Source organism: Ciconia boyciana, chromosome 8, assembly GCF_034638445.1.
Source record: "Ciconia boyciana chromosome 8, ASM3463844v1, whole genome shotgun sequence".
NCBI classification, from domain to species: Eukaryota; Metazoa; Chordata; class Aves; order Ciconiiformes; family Ciconiidae; genus Ciconia; species Ciconia boyciana.
In genome coordinates this window covers 61,467,146-61,492,680 of record NC_132941.1, presented here as the reverse complement: position 1 = coordinate 61,492,680, position 25,535 = coordinate 61,467,146, and the positions used below count along the sequence as shown (strand labels likewise).

Genomic DNA, 25,535 nt, shown 5'->3' with positions numbered 1-25,535 from the left:
AATCTGAGATGTCCGCATACAAGCATTGTTGAAGGGCAGTTGAGATTTCCCCAAGCAATACCTCTATTCATTAAACCATGTTTCTTAGTTGAAATATTAAACTTAATTGTTTAATATTTATAAAATAGGTAATAAAATACCATATAGGAGATGGAGAAAGTCTAGAATATGGTATTAGACAATCTTTTCTTTCTGTCAGGACCTTCTGGGTAGGATTTTGTGTTGATTTTGTAGTCGCCTGTATTAATGGAGATGATGGGTTTTGATTTAGTGGGACATTTTGCATATTCTGTACATATTTGTACGACTTCTGTGGCTTAAGTATTAGGTTTCAAGCAGAGCATACTGAATCTTGATATATGCAAATTCATATATTCATATGGCTACATAATATTTTCTTCAAAGTCTGTTGAGTAACATGCAAAATGAGCTGCTGAATAATCTAATTAAAGCGGTAACCATATTTCTTAATATAAAAAAGACATGTAAAAGAGAGATAATATTAACACAGGTAGAACCGTGATTATATATTAAAGTTGGTACTAACTTTAAGAGTCTTTAGGTGGCTTTGAGAAAATAACACCTTTTATTATGAACAGTTCCTTTTCAAAGTTCAGCGTTGTAACTTTTGGATAGAAGAGCTGTAATTTTGAACCTTCTGACAACTGTTCTGGAAATTATTTTAATGATGTAGCTGAAAACTAGTGCAAAATGCTGTAATTGCCACCTGCAGTATTCTAGTCAACAGTGGGGGCCTGTATATGTACTTCTGTCAGCCCATACCCTGGGGGGATACACTAAATGCGGAAAATTTTAGAGTGCTAAACATTTAAAACCAGCATTCAGCACAAATGTAGGTGGAGCAGATTTGCAATGAAAGGAGGCTATTTAGAGGCAGTTTATTAGGTTGGGGGGCAGGAGGCACACAATGAGGGGTTTGTTACTTTAGTCCTAGCAGGGCAATAGCACATAAATTAACCAGTTTCCAATGCAAATGTTTGTTCTCTGCCAAGATCCTAAATTCAATTTTAGTTCTCGAGAAAATGCAGGATGACCTCAGCATAGCATATGCTGCCCTTCAGTCTTTGCACCTTTTTAAACTCGCGTTTGCTTTAGAAACCAATCCAAAACAGCTTGAGGAATTCTCACCGAGGCAAAGACCGCATTTGACAAGGAGTCTGCAGGCTGCCCTCGGGAGGAACCACCTCTCACTTCTGTCTTGTGCCTGAGCAGATAAGCGGGGTTTTCAAACCATTTAGCCCTGGTCTAACACTCTTCTGTTGATGGTATGACAACCTCGCCCTATATTTCACGGGGAAGACAGAAGTAGTCCATGCTTTTAAGAACAAGTCCCTACATAACATCGTATCTGTGAATCCTGCTTTTGACCATGGAAAGCCAAGACCTTAAGAACTTGGTTATGAAAATGCTTATCCGAATCTGGCCCCTACAGTGGATAACATTGGCAGCATCAAACCTGCCGAGCACCCTCCCTGTTTTCTGCTGTGGCACTGCTTCTGGAGTTAGATGATAATTTCTGCGAGTTATGGAGCCTGAATGTGGCCCTTAAGTACTTACACTGGAACTGAAAAGATTTTGCCCAGAGTCTTTGAAGTTTCTTTTTTATTTTATCTCTTTATCCTCCTAAAGTTGAGACCAACGTCTCTGTGTCCGTATGTTACAGCTGAGCAGGTTTTGCAACCAGGTATATACTCCACAAAATGCATTTTGTATAGCCCAGTTAATGACTGCTCTTTTTAAAAGGTTTCTTACGTTGATACTGTCGCTATAATTTGAGTTTCAGTTTCCCCCCAGTCTCTGCTTCCCGCTCTCTGAGCAGAGCCCGGGTGCTGCAGACAGGAGGCATCTCCTGTTACCCTCATACATGGCATTTGTGGCAGCAAAGAGCCCGCAGCCAAGAAACAGCCTCTCTGCTAGACCCAGCTGTGGGTAAATAAAGCGTCCCGTCTCGCCCCTTAAAGGATCAAAGCGCTGGAGGAACGCGCGAGGATGTCGGAAGAGCGATCTTGCTGTGGGTGGGGAGGCTGTGGAGAAGACGGCTTGTAGGGGATGCTCAGATCTGCCAAGTGCTTTGTCCCGCGGAGGTGCTGCCTTTGTGCCGCCGCTCGTGCGGCCAGGCGGGGAGAGCGTCCCCTCTGCGTGAGCTGCACCGGGACTTGCAGCAGAAGAGCAGAGCCGGAGGCGGCAGCGGCCGAGGCAGCTCCTGGCAGCCGTTCAAGGCTCGTGAGCATCGCGGGCGCCTTACCCGGGCTCTCGCAGCACTAAGCCCTCCTGAGCCTTCGCCGCGCGCTTGTCACCGGTCTCTTTTCCCTTCCCTTCTCCCACTTTCACCCTCCCTCCTCTCTCCCACGAGAAGGCGGCTGTCTGGCCACCTCATCAGCCACAAGAAAAAGAAATGGGTGTGATAATTACCCGCAGCTGCACCCAAACATGGTGTCTACTGACTTGCAGTCTCTGTCCTTCGGCGCAAGAGATCACTAGGCAAATGTTCATGGCCTGCATTCCCAAACAGAAAGCAAGAATATGAATTTTGAGCTAAAATTAAGCTGCCTGAGGGCAAGTTGGATTTTCCTTTCTGTTTGCACTGTGCCGTTATATCGCAAGAGTTAATAATATTTAAAACATCCCCCTGTTCTTAATACCACCCTTTACCACACAAATCATAAGCTGCCTGAAAGCAACCACATGGCAACACACACAAAGAAACTTTTCTTTCATCTCCTTGCAGTCAACGTGAAAAAGAAGACAACCGGCTGTGTTACAATGACAGGAAAAGCTTGCGTGTTGCTGGCTGCTCCTGAATTTCAGCCGTGGTTGGATGCTTTTTGAAAGCCCTGCCCCTCCACGCTAGCTTGCTGCTAGCCATCAAATACAGCTTCTTATTACAAGGAGAGGGAGAGCTTAAAAGCTGGGTTTAGCAACTGGTCTGCCCGTATGAGATGCTGGCTATATCATCCCTGAGAAAACATACTGCAGCGTGCATGAAAACCGATGCGCACCCAGAGTCTCATTTGTTCTATGTGATAAATGCTTCATGCTACAGCAAGTTGTTGAAAGCTTTTTATATTTAGCCCTGGAGTTTCACTGGCTGCATCCCTTCACCAGATGCTGTGTGTTAATCTCCTGTTTACACCTCTAGGCTGACGCTGGGTAAACCCCTGGGAGAAGGTTGCTTTGGGCAAGTTGTCATGGCCGAAGCGGTGGGGATTGACAAAGACAGGCCAAAGGAAGCAGTGACTGTGGCAGTGAAGATGTTGAAAGGTAAGAAAATTGGGTGATTAGGGATCAGAAAAGGTGATATGGCAGTTCTCATCCACAAAAAGTTTCTTTTGTGGCATCTGAACTCTGTCATTGTGGGGGGGGTCAAAGAGCACATAGCTGACCTCAGCCTTCAGCAGTTTGGGGTGTAAATCTGTGCCCTTGACAGCCTGTTTAATCTTGAGCAGTGAGTATTTAGGAGCCAGGAGACGTATTAGCATCATGTGGGTGTCTCTGCTTTTAGTTTAGTTCATGTCAGAGGCTGTCCATGTGTAGATCCTAGCCCATTCAGTCCAGGTGGTCGGTGCCTATTTATTTTGAATTTAATTGTAAGGTTAGTTTGCAGGAAAGGCATAGTTATTGGAGATTTGATAGCTAAGGACAGCATTTTTATGTCTGATATTACTGTGTTGCCTCTTAAAATATAACACTGAAGAGATGGTCAGTCCATCAAAGAGGTTGAGACTATTTTTTGTTAGGACATAACATATGACTTTGTATAACGTAGAGTGTATACTGGAAAACAAATCCCGTATTCTGCATTTTGAAGCACACTTATTTTACACCAGTTGGTGAGCCTTAGTGAAGTTCATGCTGGCATGCTAGAAAATATGAACTGAACCTGTGTCTTGTACAGATGATGCTACAGAAAAAGATCTGTCTGACCTGGTGTCAGAGATGGAGATGATGAAGATGATTGGGAAGCATAAAAATATCATCAATCTCCTTGGAGCCTGTACCCAGGATGGTGAGTAGAGAAAAGAAAGTAAACCAGGACTTTCCAACAGGTCTGCGAAAGTCTCATTAATCATAATTTTTCAAGAGTTTTTAAGGAAGCAGTCATGCCGTGATGGGATTTTTAGATATTTCCCTAGCTTAGCAGCAATAGTTTAACTTCTGTCTCTCATTAGACTTGCAGCTTTAATATGAGAAAGGGTACTATATCATATGAAAACTCTCTAATCCCTTGCGGTAGGGAAAAAAATGACATTTTACAGGGGCTTTACCCATGCCTGTTGTTCTGAATTGTCAGTCCTGCTTTAGTGGAACTTGTATCCCATGAATCTGAAACGAGCACTTTTACTCTCTAAAGACCACAGTGTTTTTATTAAAAGCTAATTATGTCATGTAAAGTGATGCAGAATGCCATAAAACTCTGGAAATTAAAAAAAATCTTAAGGAGCACCTTCCCCTTGTTTGAGATCTCACGGCATTTTCTGATTGAAAATGCTTGCTTTTCAGTATATGGCATGGTCTGGAAGGAATAGGCACTGGGTCAGGGTTTAGGTACTTTCAGCCACTAATTGTAACTCTGCCACTATCCTGCTATGGAGCTTTGGGCCAGTGACTTCGCCAAGTCCGGACCTCCTTTTCTTTCAAGTTGTGCTTACTGATTTCACAGTTAAACATTTATTAATTTCGTTCATTTATTATAGAACGCTAAAAGCTTCTTTACATAAAAACATTTTACCCTTCAACCTTACTCCAGTTTTCACACAGTTCTGTTTATCCAAAGGTCCATTGTACGTGATAGTAGAATATGCTTCCAAAGGAAACCTGCGTGAGTACCTGCGAGCACGCCGCCCCCCGGGGATGGAGTATTCATTTGATATTAACAGGGTACCAGAAGAGCAGATGACGTTCAAGGACTTAGTGTCATGCACATACCAGTTGGCAAGAGGCATGGAGTACCTGGCTTCACAAAAAGTAGGTAGAACTCGGCAAATACTGCACAAAGCGCATGGTGCGTATTTGGTGCTTTAGTTTAGTTTTGTTCTCATCTTGTTTGCGTTCAAGAATTTGATGGGAGAAGGACCCTTCTCAAACGAGTTGTATAATCCACACTTTTGAAAATCAGTGGGAAAATTCATACGCTTGAAGTTTTTAATCTCTGTTTAATGACATTGCTAAAATGAGGACCGGAATGGATCGTTTAAAGTAAATATTGCATACATATCTGCACTTTGAATTCATAAGCACAAGCGGTCACTTGATTACACAAGTCACATTACTCCACCCATGAGACAGCAGGCACCGTTTGCCTTCTGTTTCCAGTCAAATGGACCAAATCAGCTCACGTGGTGATGTAAAATAAATTAATTCAATTAGTGAAAGGATTTACAGAATGATAACAGGCAGAATTGAGAAAACCACAAGATGCCAGGGCAAAAATTGTGAACAGAAGAGGCAAAAATAAAGAGAGTGAATTAGTCACTTAAATTAGATGCTTTACTTAAAACTGGTGTTTGTTAGGAGAGCAAGCTTGTTGAAAGAATTTATTTATCCCGTCATGTCCCTAGACACTTACTTCTTCAACTTTTCTTCAAACTCTTTTATAGCCAGTAATTTGGTTAAATTATAGTTGTGAAACCTTAAATAGCCCTGTGTAACTAACTCTGTAAACATATTGTGGCTTGGTGGACAAGCAATCATGAATACCCTGGGTGGTGTTTGGACCCAACAGCTAAACCATATCACCAGATATTGATGATAAGCACTTCCTGCAAGGTGTGGAGTGGTTAGTGCGACTTGTACCGATTTCCAGTTGTGTCCACTCCCAAGTATGAAGCTGTTTTTAACCAAAGACCAGAGCTGAGTGTAAACCTCCGTTCCTGTTATGTACAGTCATGATTTTTTTTATTGCTTTTCTGCGCTTGTAGAGGTTAGGAAGAGGGGGAATTGAGGTTTAATTTTGCTTTTATCATTTTGTTTTGAAATAGTAATTCTCAGCGCAGTAGCGTAGACAGGGAGACATACATGACACCAAGACAAAATCTTCTAATGAAGTAAGCATGAGTATTGTATTAACTAAAGCAGCTTAGGATATCTCTTTCTAAGATTAATGAAACATTTGCCTGGCAATGAGCCATGTCCTAAGAAAATAGAACTGTTGTGAAAGGAAAAAATAAATCTTTTGATTGGTAAGTCTTGAGAACAAGCATCCACCTGAGAAGCTCTGAAGTGCTGTTGTAGGACACTGCCAAGAAGGTGTGCGCTGACAGAGATGCACACGGCAGAACCATTTCATCCTTGATCCAGTTCCTTTGCAAAAACACTTGATCAGCGCTGCGATGAACTTGACAGAATGTGAGGCATTGCACACGGCAGAGGGCAGAGGGAAAACAAAAGCAGCACATAGCAAAACTGCGCATTCCAGTTCTTCAGATATCCCGCCATTTCTGTTTGTATTTCACTAGTTCTTTTCCCCTTAGGGATCCATTTACTGAGCTGGAATAATAAGAGAGCTGGTCTTCTCATGGTATTTCCATCATGCAGGAACTGTGAGAGGCTAGTGTTCTTGTTATTTCAATCCAATAAATGGCTCACTGAGACCAAAAAAAGAAAAAAAAAAAAGTAAAGAAGATTTTTGGGCGCCTACTTTTTGCCTTACAAAAAGTTTTTTGCCTTACAAGCAATTGTACATTGGAAATGGGATGTTGTTCCTAAGTTGGATGGACGCTTTTTAAAATTCTGTTGATGTGTCCTCTCCATCGTTCCCATACTGCGCAAGAACAACAGGGGAGCTCCAGATACAGGGACTGGCCCCAAGTCATTGCAAAGAGACAGCAAATCATTAGGGTCATGAAACCTATCTGTTGGCTATGAAACCTATCTGATACGGAAATCAATACTGGCACCATTTTGAAGATAGGAAGAGTGTCAGCTGTACAACTGTAGGGTATGAGAAAGCAGAAATATACTGACAGAAGACAACAGGGTTGGAATCATTTGGTGTATTCACTCAGAGGTGTTACGTGCCATTGGAGATGCTCTATGGTACCCCCAGCCTGCCGCTCTGGAAAGGCACGGGTCTGCTGTAGATCCTATGTCATCCCTGGTAGTCTCATCAAGATACCTTGGATATCACAGGCCATCTCAGATGACAATATGTACTTCTATTTGGGCAACTGAATTGAGTTCCTAGTGTCTCAGAGGATGTTCTTGTAGGGTTTGAGAACAAGGACAAGGAGGTAGGAAGGCTGGCCTATGTTGTTTCTGCTACTGTAGCATTGCTGATGCTGAATTAGAAGACTGATTTGATGCTGAAAGCATGTACTGTTGTCTGGTCCTGTGCACATTGCTGGAGCAGGTTTTTCCTGGCAGTTCCCCATGACTAACCCAGTGAGGAGCAGAAGCTTTGTAGGCTCATTTTACCCATGCAGGATAAGAGATCTCAGAAAATTGCTGGGGCAAGTTATAATGCAAGAAAGAAATTGGCTGTTGTACAGTTTTTTATAGTGGTTCAGTCCAGCATGTCTATGCACATGCCGAAATAAAGAGGACAACATAAAGAGTAATCCAAAATCGAGGAGGGAAAAAAAAAAGGATATTTAACTTGAAAAGAAGTAGAATATCCTGGGGGGGGGTTCCAAATGCGATGTTTCGTACCTTGCCCCTGCTGCCGTCAATTCTAATAAGGCTGCTTAAACACAGGAATAATATCCAGAGCGGTCACAACATCCTTTCAGTGTCAAGAATCAGTTGCAAGTTTTCAGGATAATGCTGACATGAAGGAAAAATCTCTGCGGAGATAACATTTTTCGTTTCAGTATCAAAGCTGTTTAAAAAGCAAACAGCCCAGCCCAGATTGTGTTGTTTTGGTTTGGGTTTTATTGTTTTTTGTTTGTTTGTTTTTTTAATTAAATTGTTATAGTCTCATGGTTGAAGTAAATACACACACCCTAGACATCTAGTTTAAAATTATATGCTGTGGATATATCTCATATTAAGATCTTTTATATTAAAATGGTTGCACTGATCCAGACTGTCGGGTTTTAGCTCTGGTGAGATGATATAATTTAAGAGAAGCAACTTAATAAAATGCTCATTAACAGTATTTGTAATGAAACTGCTGCAATACCTGTACTTGGGCAGGTGTAACAGAGTGAATCGCAAACAGCGTCGCACAGTTTGGGTCACCACCCAAGCTTTCAGCCTTAGCAAAATATAAGTCTTAAATAAACCAGGCTTTTCTAAGAGGCTTCTTAGGGCCATTGTTCAACTTGGAAACATCAGCTGAGGGGATGGATTGCAGTAATTAAGACAATCATATTTCACAGGCTTGTAGTAAATGTGTGGCTTTCCCATCTTGTGATTTAGGTTAAAATCTGTAAAGGAGACTTAGTTATGGTGTAGAAGTAATTTCACTTTTACAGCAGTTTATTTCAGTGGGCCTTTTTTTTTTTTTCTTCTTTTCTTTTCGTTCCAGTGTATCCATCGAGACTTGGCTGCAAGAAATGTTTTGGTAACTGAAAATAATGTCATGAAAATAGCAGACTTTGGTTTAGCCAGAGACATCAACAATATAGATTATTATAAAAAGACTACTAATGTAAGTGGATGGTTTTCTTATCTCTGGAAACAAGTGTTTCTTTCAATGATTCACTTCAAAACTATGGTTATAAACTTAATGGGCTTCTTGTACAGCAGCCTCACTTTTCATCACAGACAGAAAACAGGGTTCAAGGACCTAAGCATTTCTGTCCCCTTTTATAGTGACAGTTAGTTGAAAAGATAACCAAAGAGGCTGTATATTGTATGATTTGTTAGAAATGCTAAAATAGAAGAATTGGTTTTTGTGTGTCCCTGACTCCAATCATTTGAAATAAGTGGAAGTATTCCTGGTGCTTCCAGCTCATTTTGTACCAAGCCTAGGATCTTGTACCTAGCCTAGTACCAAGTACTAGCCTCGGTACCAAGCCTAGTACCAAGCCTCAGAAAAACACTGTATAAACAGTGCTAGCAACAACCATAATAAAAATCCTGTTTCTGTATGGTAATGCCACATCCAGCTTTATTGCCTTTTGCCTGTACTTAGCTTGTTACGTACAAGTTATGGCGGTAGTATCAAAGTGGGGCTGGAGGTTGAGAAAATTTATTTTTACTCCCTGCTCTGTCACCATTTTGCTGTACCAAATCCAGAAGGTAAAACATTTCAGATGTAGTTATTGATGCCTAGTTTGAACAGCTTACCCCTCCTTCTCAGGGGATCTCTTAAGATTCTGACAAACTACGCTTGGGTTTTGATGGGAACTTTGCAGAACTGATGCAGTTCTACAGACTTTAATATTTTGTATAAATATTAATTATTATTAACAGTTCATGTTAAGTGGCTTATCTATGAAAGCAAAGCACTAAGTGATTAATGGCATTTTAATGGTAATATCTGCTTAATTCCAAAAGACAGAGCATCCAGGTATGGGTACATCGGTACTGGAGGGACTTGAACCTTCTTCATATCAAATTTAGTGCGATTCCTGGGCTCTGAGCAGGGCAGACTTTGTGTGCAAAGCAACAGGCAGTTGTGACTGTGAGCTTTGGGTCACTGCAAAAGGTGGAACAGGAAAACAAAATTCTTGGGTTTAGTGATCAATTTATTTTTGCAGGCAGGCCTATTTTTCAGAGGATTATTGGTTGGGGTTTTTTGTCTTTGAAGAGCCATAATGGAATTATGTTTTTAATTTTGGTCTGCTTATCCTATCGTTCTAGCAAGCAGTCTGAGAGCTTTTTGGGAGCCCTCAATGCTTTTAATTTTATCTTCAATATTTATATCCATTTTTCTTAATGGTCTCCCTACTTTAGCCCATTTTACTATTTTTTTCCCTGAAAATTGTAAAGGCAAATTATGTGCTGGTTTGCATTAACAGACTGTTCTCTGATAATTGATGAATCTTTTAAAAAAATTAGTGTTAAAATCATCCCGTAAATTGCTACCATGTTAATTTTTCTTCCCTTCCCCTCTGAACTTACAGGGACGGCTTCCAGTAAAGTGGATGGCTCCAGAAGCTCTGTTTGACAGAGTTTACACGCATCAAAGTGATGTGTAAGTGGCCTTATTTGAACGGGGCTTTGGGGGTGGGAAGGAGGGTTGTTTTGGTTTCTATATGTTAAAGTTTGAGATATTTTAAATGTATTTTCCTGTTGTCCTTTACCTTTAAGCGTTTTCATTCTGTTTCACATATTAATAGATGGAACAGGACTTGCCTTTAGAAAGTGAGGATTTTATGGTAGACTGCTAACCAGTGCTCTGTTACTAATCTGCCCAGCTTCAAAGCACATGAAAGGTGGAAAATGCTAACCTCCTTCTGTCAGTGCGGAAGTTTCCCCCCTTGAACTTATTTACGGATGTGCAGCTACAAAGAGTCTATCTAATTTGCTTGGCTTTTGACATACTCTGGACTTCCTTCAGGTTTAAAAAAAAAAAAAAAAAAAAAAAGAAAGAAAAAAGATAGAGAGGAAAGAAAGAAAGAAAAGTAAGTTCCTGAAAATTTCTTATAAAAATTTGTGCTAGGATTAGGTATAATAAAACATAGGCTGGATATATCAGAAAAGCATTCTCTGATATTTAGAAGTGTTGTTGCTTCCCAGAAGTACTTCACATGTAATAGGAAATCATTGGACTCTGACACTTCAAAATCTTTTAATGTGTGCACAGATTTGCTGGCTGATGCAACCGCTCAGGATTTATTCTGCTTCCTATTACAGTTTCCTAGGCCCATCTACAGTACTCGTGTGCATTGCGCTTGAAGCAGACATGCATTTTTTATGCAATGCAGATGAAGATCTTACGGTTTTTATTTCTCCAAGAGAAGCTGTTAACTGTAAAGGGCTGGATGCTTCCCAGCACAGGTGAAAGGTTATGCATGTTAGTGCAGGGTTAAAAAGAAAAAGGGCAGGGTGGAGAAAATATGAGGTATCTCCTCTTTTCTTTAACCTGGGTGCACTTCCCGAGCTGCTCTCTCCTTAAGAAAAGCATTTACAGAGGCTTCTCCTGCAATCTTTACATTATTTACAAAGGAAAATATATACACAGGTTAAGGGTGGATCAAACTTTTGTTTTAAAATAGCATCTTGGCAAAATGTTTACGTGAATGTGAAGTAAACTACTTCACCGGTTCAGGACTGAAAGTCAGCCTGAGCTTCTCAGCAGCCAGGGAGCACGAGGATTTCAGTGCTGGAACTTGGAGGCTCTTGGCCCCATGGTGGCTTTGAAGACGGCTAAAGATAATATTATTGTAAGTTTGTGCAAACAGTTTACTAAAATACACTGCTGCAAAGCTAGGAGAGCTGCAGAGAAGCGCGGGAGCCAGTGCAAGCTGCGTGCTGTTGCTCACCTGGCAAAGCCGCCTGCCAAAGAGCCCTAGGTTGCCAGCAAGGCGTGATGAGGCAGGCTCTGGAGGAGGTGGCAAGCAGGCAGGAAAACTGGCTTGAAATGATCCTATTTCATTTCCTAACAAAAATTAATTAAAAAAAAAAAAAGAGCAGAATGATCCAAAATATTTTTGTTTTGAACAGCCTGCTTTTTCCACAATATTCCGCCACATAATTGCAAACCAGCTCAGCTGTGAGTGTTCTGTAAATAATTAAGCCGTGAAGACGCATTTCTTTGCAGTAGCCTTGGAAACTTGGGTGCACACCTTTGTCTGAGCACACCAGACAAAGGCGAAGAGTGTGTTTGAGAACATGGCAGGTCAGTCCCTATTGCTGCCCATGCACCTGATGCACTTCGCAGATTGATGTCCCACTCAGGGCGCTCAGAGTTGGGCAGATGCTGATTCAAGCATCTCCTGAAAGGCATTGGCAGTCATTGCATCTGCCGCAGACACATCTCTGTTTTCAGCAGTAAGGCAAATCTTCTAATGCAGTTTTCTCTTTGATTTGTAGTTGGTCATTTGGTGTGTTAATGTGGGAGATCTTCACCTTAGGAGGATCACCCTACCCAGGAATCCCAGTGGAGGAACTTTTTAAGCTGCTTAAAGAAGGGCACCGAATGGATAAACCTGCCAACTGCACCAATGAACTGTAAGGCCCCTTATTTGCTGTACAAGGATGGAAAGGCACAAATTGTACTGATTTCACGTGGTTAATGCTACCCCTGGCAGAATCAAGCCTTTTCAGAATTGCTCGACTCTTAAAATTGTGGATATATGTGTGTGTATAGATATGTAAAGAAAAGGTATGAAAAGGTCTTCAGGAAACGTTTGACAGAGGATACTTCTTTACACACCCTACTGTGATCCCATTGAAAAAAGAAGAGATCATCAACACACCACTCTTTGTCAGTGTTTTTACACCCATATTTGTTTTATTTTAATGTAATTAACATGAAAATTCCTAAATGGCACACATACCACTAATCATATGTAAGATATGTCAGGCTGGTTTTGTAAGTAACAAAATACATCTGGGAACTTCTGTGTTAACACAGCATTATCTCCTGGTGATGTGGGGAGAGTGTTTTCCCTTTCTGATATTTCAGTGTAGCCCTTAACTATTTTTAATTTTTTTTCCCATTTTAATTTCTTCACTTCACAAAGACTGCAATCCCTAACATGCAAAAATATTTAAGCATGTGTAATTGAATACCATTGAAATTCCTGGGACAGAAGGCTACAGAATCAGGTCCACAAAAAGGTAATTTAGACACTGGGCAAGAGAGATACAGGAGTAGAAATGCACCTTTGAGGGAAGCGAGAGTATTGTGCAATTTTGGGAAAGTCTAGGTCCATGTGTAGGGCTGTGGGTGCTCGCTGCTTTACTTGTGTTGAAGAACATTGACCGTGTCTGAAAAGGTTTATGAGAAGGACGCGTGATTTTAATTAAGCCAAGAAAATGTGTATTTCTTACAGCTATATGATGATGAGAGATTGCTGGCATGCTGTGCCTTCACAGAGACCGACTTTTAAACAGTTGGTAGAAGACTTGGATCGGATTCTCACTCTCACAACTAATGAGGTAGGTAAATTGTTTCCCTCCATAAGCTGCTGATCAGGACAAATGGTTCAGGAGACAGATGGAATTTATTCAGTTATGAAATCCCGCGCAAGTTCTCTTCTTGTTCTGTTTGTCATTGTCCTCTGAGGTTACATGCAGCTAAATGATGTATCTTATGAAATCCTCGATTTCTTGCCATTATGCCTTGATTTATGTAACTAAACAGAAACACATCTTTAAAGTGATTTTGTTTATTTCTCACTGCATCTTTTGATGATTTTATCATAGCAGTATCGAGGGACTACATGTGGTAGGCTGAGAGGCAATGTTTATGTTTCAACATGAGTTTCATGTGAAGGAGAGATGTAGAGTTCATGGTGTTTTTCATTTATCGACTCAGTTTGATTCCCAGGCATGATATCTAGGTCAGAAGAGGAGAAATCGTCAATGGTAAATTTCAGATTGTGTGTCTGAGAGTGAATTAGGTTCACTGAAGTAGCTCTCTGTGGAGGGAATGAGGACCCACGGGGAACGTGCGAACAGCCATCCAATTATCCAAAGGTCCTGCCTAACACTGCTTCAGGTTGGGATATATGAATGCAAAAAGGTTTTATCTGAAGAGCATTCTTTCAGAGGTCTGAGATATTATTAGTTTTAGCAAGGAACACGCTGATTAGGCTATTCACACAGGAGTCGGTTCTCTTATCGCTAAATCGCATGCACCTTTGAGGGAGATCACAAGTGATGGAAATGTTCATTCTTTTGGTGGAAACTTCTTTTGAGGGAAAATGCTTGATGTCCCAGAAATATTTTACAAATTCCTATAATTTCTGAGAAACGATATGTATAAAGGGAGGAAAAGAAAAAAGAACAAAACCCTTACAGAGGAAAGTTGCAACAACTTGTTTTGACCATTTCAAAATAATTTTTTCAGATTTTCCATGATTATAGCACTTCTTTATTGGGAGAGGATGGAAAAAAAAGATTTGTATTGCTTTATATTGGTCTTCAACATTACTTTCTAATTTTTCAGAATTGTCAGAGAAATAAAAAACGGATTATTAAGCAGCATTAGGAAAGGCTGTATGCAATAGAGATGACAGGAGAACCTGAGTAGAGAGATGCCATTTTTTGTGATCATCATTTGCCCAGTAGATCCGGTTGAAAAAGATTTTTGCTTCAGTAGCAGCTATAAATTTGTATTATAGCTAGGAGTCGGGAGCACAGCTCTGTGTACCGTTACCATTTTCGCCTCGTCCAGTACTGACTGCATCTTTTCCTGCCTAATTTATATATGATTTCACAAGACCGGTTGAAGGTGGGCTGGCTGCCACTGCGGAGCGCTGGGTGGCTTGGACTGGATATGCATTTGCAAATTCAAGAGGGAGGTTCTGGGCTGCAATTCTGAGCCTGGGAAAGGATATTGCTTTCTTTTTTGTGTGTGTTTAACCATCTTGCCTTCCCAATTCTGTACTGCTCATGGACCTGGAATGATCTCAAAGGTAACCTGAAAAGGCCTTTAGGGTTATGTAAATTACTTTAGACTAGAATCATAGGAAAAATGTCTGGAAAAAGCTCAGGAACACATCCAGTCCATCTGATCGGCCTCTATACGTTTGTCATTCCTGACAGATGTTTATGTAACTTGTCCTTAAAGATCTCCACTGCTGTATTTCCGCATCACCCCTTGACAGTCTATTGCTTTGTTTCATTAGCCTTATTTTTTGAAAGTTTTTCCTAATCTGTAATCTTTCAACATAAGATACTGCTTTTGTCCTATTTACCCTGGACAAAGCAAGCAAATTATTTCACTTGTCTTCGCAGCACATTTTATGCTCCTGAAAACTCATCGTGTTCTCACTCCGTGTCTCCTGAGAACTCCAGTGTGTCCCATTTTCCTCCATAGCTCGTGCTTTTGAAACCTCTGATTTTGTGTAATCGGCACAGTTTTCCTGAAGTGCAGGTCCTTCAGGCATGAGTCTGACAATACCTCTGCTTATCCACTCCACGGTGGCACTTTCCCTTTCCCCTCGAAATGACACTGTTGATACAGGGTCAGCCTGGTTTGCCCAACAACTCAAAAAATTGCTAGGGCAAACAATAGTACCTTCTTCTGCATTTGTGCAGGTAATTATTTCTGCTTAAATGGTAATGTTTTGCTCCTCTCCACGCTGAATCATCACCTGTTGGGTTTTTTTGTTGGTCTTTTGTTTTGGGGGGGTGGGGGAGGTTGTTGGGGTGTTTTTGTTGTTTGTTTGGGGTTTTTTTTTCCCCAAAAGGCCCTGTTCCCCATGTTTCCCAGAGTAGCGTGCAATGTTTCCCCAATCCGCATGAGCAGAAGTCGCCAAGAGTCAGCCTCCTGGCTGTGTCGTCATATCAACACCAGGAACCATCCTGATACTGGAAACTTCTTATGCCCCTTTATGTGACTCTGGCCCTTGACATTGGATAAGGAGGCTGGAGAGGGCGTAAGGATCCCATCTTCAATACTGAATTCATAACTGAATTGTATCAAGCCTTTTGATATGACGAGCTGTGCCTGGTATCTCATGAGAGAGCCCTGTTTCTTCAAATACTACAATACTTTCTTCTTCTATCTGTCTAGAAAGTGGTTGGTTATTTCTGGTCACATAGGACTGGTTTGCTAATATATAAATAAGGGTCAAGATTGTCCTCATGGATCTTTTGAAGCCTAGACAGTGAGATAGGCAGTAATCATAGATCCAAACTGCCTTCTCTTGCTGCCTACTGTATTTGTTGGCATTTTAAAACTTACATTCCCCCCTTCTTTTAAAATTTAACCATTTTTTAACTATAATATGGTAATGATTGAATTTCTGACTTAAAAAAAAATATGTTAACCAAAGAACTAAATTACCCCAAACCTAAGCACAGCAGCATAAAATACAGACTGAGGTGGAAGACTTGTCTCGTCAGTACGATCATAACTTGTGGTTTAGCAAATGAAGAGATTGCATTTAAATGAATGCAGCTGCCTTTAGAAGTTGAAAGAGAAGGAACATTTCAAGGGGAAAAATAACTTTATTCTCCTGCCAAAACTGTTGTTTCTAGCAAAAGAGCCTTAACCCAAAACTTGGATTCAGCAGATATTATTTCCTTTTTTAATGACTGCTTTGGTCATGGCTACTCTGGGACACACATACACACACACACACGAATAAGTAGTGTAAAAAACCCAAATCTAGTGAATTTAATTTTGTTTTCCTTTCAGTTCTTTTTTGCATGTATGCCACTGCTTGTTTAAACACAAATTTAATATCACAGAATATAAAACAGATATTCAAACTGACCAAAGGAATATAAAGTTGGAAGTATCTTTCCCTCTCCAAATCATTACCATGTGCTAAAGAAAAATGGTTCTATTTAGGATGAAATTTCATTTTTATCATTGCGAGTGAAAAGCCCTCTTTTGATGTGGTTGGCATGTTTATTTCCACTTACGCGGCTAATGCTGGTGATGTTGGACTTCAGAAAAGTAGCATGTTATTGGTTTGGTTTTTCTTTCTCTATTCAAGCTCCTTGTTTTATGAGGTATTTAAGCAGCAGGCAGTTTTGAATGCAATTTCGTTACAGAAATGAGTGTAATTTTTAAACTGTTCTTTTACCCCCTATATAATCGAGCCAAATCAGAGCAGTGGTAACATGTTCTTGTCAGTCACTGTCTAAAAATGCAATTTATTTATTTTGTCATAGGAGTATCTGGACCTCAGCGGACCTCTGGAACAGTATTCACCCAGTTACCCTGACACGAGGAGTTCGTGTTCTTCAGGTGATGACTCTGTTTTTTCTCCCGATCCAATGCCTTATGAACCTTGTCTTCCCAAGTACCAACACATGAATGGAAGTGTTAAAACATGAAAAGAAATCATACAGAGGAAGAAAGAAACAAGAACATCAAGCTACCTACCATATACAAAACAAAATCTTTTCTCCAGGACCTTAATGTTTCTGCTTGTACATATGAAATACGGAAGAAAAAAAAAAAGGGAAAAAAAAATCAACTTGGAGGAAAGCAGTGAGAACCTACATAAAGAATCTCATAATTTGCAACTTTTAAATTTTCCCAACAACGAAGAATGTTTATGAGTTGTGTCTAGATACCCATCACTATCAATTTTCTGGCTTCCTGTAAGCTGCAACAGACTTTGTTTGTACAATGGACCAGTTGGACTTGAGGCAAACTGTGGGTCTGCCTTTCTTGTTTATTTTGTAATATTTGGAGAAAATATATGTTGGCACACACTTACAGAGCACAAATGCAGTATATAGGTGCTGGATGTATGTAAATATATTCAAAATATGTATAAATATATATTATATATATTTACAATGGATTATTTTTTGTATTGATTTAAAAATGGATGTCCCAATCCACCTAGCAAATTAGTCTCTTTTTTAACAGCTATTTGCTAAATGCTGTTCTTACACAGAATTTCTTAATTTTCACCATCCAGAGGTGGAAAATACTTTGCTTTCAGGGAAAATGGTATATCATTAATTTATTAACTAATTGGTAATGTACAAAACAGTTAATCGTTTATAGGATTGTTGTGTTTTTGTAATTTAAATGGCATTTCTATGCAGGCAGCACAGAGAACTAGTAGATATATTGCTCAGACTTTACTAGTTTTCAGATCTTTAAGAAAAAGAAATATTTACAGTATATAACTAATTTTGGGGAATTAAACTTTTGATTTATTTGTGTTTAAAAACTGCAGTGTCAGATGATTATTCTTATCAAAACCAAATCTTTTAACAAGAAAGTCTTTTATTCTCAATACCTGTCACTTTAACAATGTAACTCTTTAGCAATGTTTCCCATGGCCAAAAAGCAGAATCATTCCACACACACACAAAAAAAGAAGACAATATTAAAGAGGGTTCCTACAGTAAGGAAAGACATGAATTTGTCTATAACCATAGCAGAACATACTGCTCTAAAAGAAGCTGAGCTTCTACCCTGAGTTGCACATGCGTCAAATTAACTACAATTCTCTTCCCTGAGTTGGATAATAGGTTCCAGATCCCCTGGCCTGGATCTTTTGCCTTTTAGACTATCCCTCTATTGTAACTTAAGTTAAAAGAGAGAAGTTGTTTATAATGACAATTTGCCATAGGAATATCAGCATCTTTTTAAGGGATTAATTCATGCTGACTCCAGTATTTCCTTCTGATCCATTCCATAACAGTAGGTATAGCACTGGCCTCTGCTAAAATATCACTGTTGTTTGTATCTTTTTACAGAAGTCTTGTGTTTTTACTTTCAGAACACTTACACTGATATGGCCATGCAATATGAATGCAAATTACACTGTTTTATGTGGTGGTGTTTTGTTTTGGGTGTTTTTGTTTTGTTTCGTTTTTTGGGGGGTTTTTTTTGTTTTTTTTTGTTTTTTTTTTTTTAATTGGGTAAAAGAAGTATTAAAATCTGTTAACTTTTGTACTGACAATAAAATGTTTCTACAGATATTAATGTTCAAATTGCAAAATAAATGTCATGCAGCTTATTTTTCCTAATCCTTTGTGTCATACAAAATGGTTTCCTGAACATCAAGTGATGGAACACGTCCAGAAATGCTTCCTTTTGACCTTATCGTAGATCCTATATTACAAAGCAATTCTTTCAGGAATAATACTTTTGCCTCTGTCTTATAAAATGTCTGCTCATGAATAACATGGGTTACTTGAGTAAACATAGATACAATCTTTGGTGTTTGTACTATTTGCTGGAAAATGGTTTGAAGTGTTCATAGTGTAGACATAAAATATTTTCTCTTTTTATTTAGTCAGGCTGTATCCTTTAATTAGTGAGGCTTCTCATTCATATTAGAGAGGTTGGAGGACCATTTTTGTAGAAGATTAAAAAAAAACGTAACAGATGGAAAGACACAGTCATCATGGAAACAGTATAAAAGGGGTTTTTTGTCGGTGGGTTGTTTTTTTTTTTCCCCACTTGAAAACAGAAGGAAGATACACCAAAATAGCTAGTGCTTGAGACAGAAGTGGGACCTTTATGGTCACATTACTGTTGCAGGTTAGCCAGAAAAGGGTTATTGAACCTGGTCTTCACCACATGCTGTAAAAGTGTTCCAGACACCAAACTATTCTTTGGTTTCTTTTCAACTGTTTCTACTTTGACCAGAATCCCGTACCGGTCCCAAGAAACTTTCTAAAAAAGTGCCTGTTAAAAGCTGGTGTTTTCCAACTAAGAATTATGTCATTGAAAAAATTCCCACTGGCTTTACTAAAAAATAACAATTCCCTTTCCCCATGACATCCATTACTATTAGCAGCAATGGTAGCTACTGTCTGACAGAAACCACGATGTTCTTAATGACGCACGTCTGGTTTTAAGATTCTCTTAAAGGGTGTTGGAAGATCTTGAATCTTGCTCTGCTCATATTGAAATTAATTTAAAAGCATCTTTACAACTTTATCTTTTTGAAATAAAAGTATGTAAACACTCAGAAGCATGATGGAAAGGAGCTATTAAATAATGTAAACTTACTTGGTTACCCTGATTTTGTTCGAAATAGTTTGTTTGCTTTTCCTTTGTTCGTTTTTGGTTTAGCTCTCAAAGATTTAGATTTGCACCTGGGAGCTAGACCACAATTTCACAAACGTTGGCTGAAGTATGTTCTGCCATTTTCCTAATTTTCTAGTGTAATCCCTGGAGTAAGCTTTTGTTCTTTCCTGCTATCTGAAGACTTTCTTCTCCATTGCCTGCTGACTAATCTCCTTCTATGAAAACACTGGCTCTAGAGCAGGGCACGGAAGCACTCCGTTTCTGGGGGAGAAGCAGAACATCTACTGTGTGTGGAGTTGCAAGAGGAAATTAGGCACCAGAAAATAAAACCCAGCACTGAAATTTGTCTGAAGGGGACATATTCTTTATTGCCCTGCCTACCTTCGGCTCTTTCATGAGAAGAAGGGGTTAGGAATTTGGATTGATAGCTCATCTAAAAATAAAGTTGCCGTTAATAACAGGAGCAATAATGAAGAGTAGCATTATGTCAGGAAATGAATTTATATTGATGTGGATAATGAGGATTAAGTTCTGTGTATAATCAGTTTCCTGCAGCATCTAATTGTTTCTTGTCTCTTGGTTAAGTATTGATTCAATCAACTCTGTGTAATGTATGAGAAAATAGGTATCTAGAAACCAAGTCCATAAAGAAGTTCATGTTGCCTGTTTTGGTTTTGTTTCACTTTTTTACTGTAATATAACAAGTAGCATGGGCTATATACATCAGATAAGAAGATAGGTTCTATTCTGTCACTTTTTCTGTTGGTTTGATATCATTCAGTATCTGTTTTGTTATGCTTTTACAAAAGCAAGAGTTGAACTGTGTTCTGAGTTTCAAATTTGTTGAAAGATAAGGAAGTTTATGGTTTGATTTCTGGAATTAGCATGAGCAGACCTGTGTAGAAAATCTAGTAATTTTCACGTCTGTCCGTTGAAAGGATATTGAGAAAAGCACTACAAAAACCTGAGGTCTGGAGATGATCTTTTTAGTGAAAGACCCAGTGATTTCAATGTAATTAATTAATCCAAGAGAAGGTTAAGAGTTGTCTTGCTCAGGGTGTATAAAGTGCTGTTAGAGTAAAATACTTTTTAATAATAAAGGTCTCTTCCATAAAAGCTCCAGATCAGTGCCTGAAAGGTGGAGCAAGACCCATCCAGGCTGGGTGGAAAGGCACGCCTTTTGGATGGCAGAAGGAATCGGTGGTAGGAGCAGCGGGTACCGATGGGTGCCGTTGACCTTCCCCCAGCTGGAGGAGCAAACATGATCTCCTGTGGCTCAACAGCGAGCAAAATCCAGACGTCAAGTGAGCTGGTGGTAATGTTTCCTCCTGTCCTCCAAGTCTGTGATGGAAAAGCTCATGGCACGCAGATACTGAACGGCAAGTTCTGGAGACTTCTCGTAGTCCAGGGAATTTCAAGTATGTGCAGAGAGTGGCTGCTCGAATCAGTATGTGATTGTTATTGTTAAGGAAAGGTAAAGAACTGTTAGAAGACAAGTCCTTTAGCAAACTTTCCAGAAACCTTCATATGCTTTAGTTTCATTTGGATGTTTTTAAATAGCTTAGCATACTCGAGGGAAAAACTGAGGCAAAAAAGTTGCTATTCAGAGAAGGAAAAAAAAAGCCGTAGAAGGAGGAAAAAAAGCCAACCAACACCTGTTTTTTGAAAGGTCATCTGTCCATTCTGTAATCAGGAAGTTCTGTATCTGCATAATTTGATCTAATTATTACAAAAATATTTCATTGATTTTTCCACAGTAAATGTAATAAATTTGTTGTGAGGAAGCATAAGTTACTTCCAACAATTTGTGCTTGGAAAGACCATCAATCCTTCCGTGCCTCTAAATATGTCTGTGTACTTCAGAGCTTTCATCGCCGTGAGTCCTGAATGTAACAAACAGCTTAAATGCAATAGACTTTGTGAAACAAGTCGTCTTTTTTATCCCCTTTACCTATGCAAAACTCCTGTTAACCAGATTTCCCGTAAAACTCCTAAAGGAGAGAGAAGATGGAGGCAGTCATTCTCTTCACAAGGATCCATGGAGACAGAGCAAGGGGCAAGAGGCACCAGTTGCTTCAGGGTATTTCTGTCTGGATTTTAGAGACAATTTCTTCACTGTGAGACCACTTAAGCACTGGGGTAAGCTGCCCGGAGAAGCAGTGGAATCTGCCTGGCTGTAGATATTCAAGACTTGGGTTGACAGGGCTGTGGATGACTTAATCTAAGGCCATGCTTTCAACACAAGGTTGGCCAAGATGATCTCTGGGGTCCCTTCCAGCTGAGACTTTTCTGTGATTTTGCAAATCGGCATTATTGGCCAAAGGTAACCCAGGCCTGCAGAGGAGTTCTGGAAAGCTGCACTGGCTCATGTTGAGGTTGTCAGTGGGATGTATTGTTCAGTAAATTCAATTTAGTGATGCATTTAACAAGAGAGCGATCCCGCTCTAAATTTGGATTTTAAAAGTCGGGTCCTGGCTTGCTTTTGATTATCACAGCTGGCCAAAAATTTTCTGATTGAATTCCTATGCAGTGGAAAACACTGTTTGGTCAAAAGCTTTCTAAAGCGTGAGTGTCTTGCAGAAGATAAAGTATTTTGACCTTATCAGAATGACAAGACCTATCAGAGTCATCTTGTCAGAAGGAAATGAAGTCATTTTATGTTGCAATTATTTAATAGTAGGCAATAATATATAAAGGCAAAGTAAGAATGGAGTTTTTTGATTTTATCAAAACAGAATGGTTAGACTAACTTAAAGTGACACCTGAGTACTGCAAATAATTGCGCTTTTAAAATGTTTTGTTTCCAGTTCAGGCTGATGAACAGTTTTTTTCCAAGTACTAGAATTTCTTGAGGAATACACTTCTAAGTATCAGTGATGTTTATATTGCTCAGAGCTCCTATCAATATTTTGACAGGCTTTTTCCTGATGCACCAGCTATTGTCCCCTACAACCAGACCGCTGTGAGTGCCACCAGGAGCCGGCATCTCTCAGGAGGGTTTGAGAGGAGCCTGGTACCGTTTCCACCGACCAGCACTGTGCGCTGGGGTCAGGCTGCCTCCCCTGAAATAGTGAATTACTGGGCAAGCTTTTCCAAAGCCTCAAAGGACTTCCAGGGAGGACTAATATTTCCTTGTGGCAGAGGAGCAACTCATCTCTTCTGCTATGGCATCGTGCCTTTGAATTGTCTGAGGCAACAAGGAGAGAGTGGAGAAACAGGACAGCAAACGAGAGCCCTGGTGTCACTGCTGTCTGGAGAAATCTATGGCCCATTGTACTGGTACCAAAGTGAATTACAAGTTACGGAAAAAAAATCAATACTGCCAAGGACTGTTTTAAAGACATCTCGGAGAAGGTGGCCAAGGTGCAATATTTTGTCTAGGCATGTTTCCCTGGCACAACTATAATCTTTTTTAGGGCTATTCAGCAGCATACAGTACTTTCTTTTCCAAAAGTTTGTTGCCACAGAGATGCACAAACTGAAAGCGGAATACTGCTGTATTGCTAAATTCAGTAAGTAAGGGATCTGCCGTGGGAATGATGGTTTGGGTATTCAGAAGAGCAGGCTACATCCAGGTCTGGAAAGAGCGGGTGTGACACCACTGGAGAAAATGGAGTTGCATCTTCTTACCTCATGCCTGAATTTCAAGCGTTATGTGTTAAGTCCTAAGTGCCAAGAGCACTTGAGAACAGTTTGCCGCCACGAAAGGTTAGTGCCAGTGCTCCTGAGGAAACTCTGACCACGCAGACCTGCAGCTGGCCTGCCACGAGGTTTCCTGAGGAGAGCAATTAAGCGCCATGGCAGAAGGATGCCTTTGTTCTTTGCTCAACCAGCTGGTTTTGGAGAGGATAGGACAGAGCCCACAGTGTGCAGTTTCTGCTGGAGCAAAATTAGTTCGGCGATGAGGGACCTTTTCGGTGCAGCCTTTGTACTGGTGGTGCAGAAGATGCGTGCAGAGGTCTTCAGCTGAAGGGAGAGCGATGGTCTGCCACAAGCGAGAAATACGCTGTGAGAAAAGAGGCGAGAGCAGAAACGTTGCGCAGTTGGCACTGGCTCTTAATTCAAAGCGTTTCCTTATGAAACTGTTCATTTTCTCCTCATCAGCTCCTGGAAGCCGCCAACCCGAATGCCTGCGTGCTCATCTCCTGTGGAGCTGCCAATGGGTTTGAAACGAAAGTGCCAGCATGCAACTTGCCTGGCGCGTCCAACTTTTCCGAAACATTTTGTTTTGTGAATACTCCCTCTTCTTACCAGTTTTCTTGGCTGTATTTCATTTACTTTTACATAAGATTTTTTTAAAAAAGTATCTGCATTTTTCAGGTCACAGATTCGGGAAAAAAACCCCCAAGGGTTTCTGCTAGGTAATTGTAAGTAATAAAAATTTGCATATATATTTTTCCAAATTCATATTTTCTCTCTCATTTAAAATTTCCAAGACTTGTTCCCTGACAGCTGTTATAACAAATGGTGGACTTCTTCAGCTGATGTAATCCAAGGCTTCATTCATGTCAGAGGAGATGCAATATTTATTTATCAGCTGGTCAATGAAGTATTATCCATTGGTTTGTTTTTTAATGTTCAGTAGCCCTTTTTTGGTATTTTTCCGTAAAAATAGAATATTTATCTCTAATTATCTATATAGACTGAATCTGTACAAGAATTCTTGTAGGTCCAGCCCTACAAGATGTTAAATCATGAGGCTAATGCCATTTAAATGTTCAGTAGTCACATAATAGGTGTAATCATGACAGGGTTCTGGAAGATTCAATAAAAATGTTACTAACCAGAAAAAATTCTAAAGGAGAGATGTTTTTATTGTGTGTTAAAAGTGCTTGCCTTTTATTTTTTCCCCTTAGTATTTGGCAGTGCTTTGCTTGCTCCTCATTTGACTTTTTGCTTCATTGTTCACAAATACTCTGTGGATCCTCATCTGGCTTAATAATTGGGAAAAAACAGTTACATTCAGGGTGGTTCCAGGAAGCCTTAAAATCACCCCAGAATTTCATGCCTGGTGTCTCTTTCAATACCGACTGCCCTAAATATGAAGGATGTCACTTGGATCCAGACTTGGACCTTGTTATCTCTATTTTTCCACGTATGTAAGTTGGCTTCACAGTTACGTAGTATGTGCGCTGAGCTCCCTTTATTCTTGGTGTTGCAATAAACAAGGAGGAAAAATCTGCTGTGGTTTTCTGTATGCTTTGTTTCATTCGCTGCAGACAGATGAGAAGGGAAGAGGCAGCAACCCCTCGCTTTTCGTAGTCCCGCGTTCGCTGTCTCTTGCTGGAGCTTCCTCCACCGCCTGCCCTCGCACCCGCAGCCCAGAGCACACGCCACATCAGTAGTTAAACAACATACATCCTCAAAGACTTTCATATTTTGTTGAGATTTCTTTGTAACTCGACTACAGACGGACGTTGCTCCATTAATCAGCTCCCTCTGTTTGACAAGCGGTAGATTTATGCTACTGCGTTGGTGAAACCAAAATGCAATTAAACACAATCAATCAGTTCAGCCGAAGTTTCCAGATATTGCTCGCGAAATCCTTTTCAAACGTCATTAGAGTTGGGGCTTCGAGAAGCGTGGAGTGAAAACAAAGAAAAGATGGTAGGTTTTCCAGGTTATTTTCAGTCTCTCAAAATACACCTCCAAAGTTCTAAATGTATTTTTTAAGAAATAAAGAGCCAAGGGGAAGACAAGAATCTAGGGGTTAGCTTTCAGTCCTGGGGCAGGAGTGGGGGGTAAAAGGCACATCAGATGACGAAGTGGTAAGTCACTAAATCTGTATGGTTTCTGCAGGCGCAATGTCTGCTTTCACTCTCAGTGGCACAGCAGTCGTGAGCGGTATGTTTCTTTGTGGGGGTAACGTTCCTACTTCATTAATTAATAGCAAAGATACGATACAAACATGACGAAGCTGCATGCTGAATTTGTAAACACTTTCTTAAATAGCTTTGGAGTTCTTGATTTCTATGTACACCCGTGTTTCTATGTA

The 25,535-nt window shown here is 40.1% G+C and overlaps 1 protein-coding gene across 4 annotated transcripts in view; it reads left to right on the top strand.

Moving 5' to 3' along the window:
• Positions 1-18,404, top strand: part of FGFR2 (fibroblast growth factor receptor 2) — an 88,517-nt gene extending 70,113 nt beyond the window's left edge. For all 4 annotated transcript variants that reach the window (XM_072870920.1, XM_072870922.1, XM_072870921.1 and 1 more), the window contains 8 exons: positions 3,161-3,282; positions 3,917-4,027; positions 4,796-4,986; positions 8,489-8,611; positions 10,032-10,102; positions 11,944-12,081; positions 12,909-13,014; positions 16,708-18,404. In XM_072870920.1, the coding sequence (XP_072727021.1) occupies positions 3,161-3,282; positions 3,917-4,027; positions 4,796-4,986; positions 8,489-8,611; positions 10,032-10,102; positions 11,944-12,081; positions 12,909-13,014; positions 16,708-16,872 (1,027 nt within the window). In that variant the 3' untranslated portion in view covers positions 16,873-18,404. The remainder of the gene's footprint in view (positions 1-3,160; positions 3,283-3,916; positions 4,028-4,795; positions 4,987-8,488; positions 8,612-10,031; positions 10,103-11,943; positions 12,082-12,908; positions 13,015-16,707) is intronic.
• Positions 18,405-25,535: the final 7,131 nt, after the last annotated feature.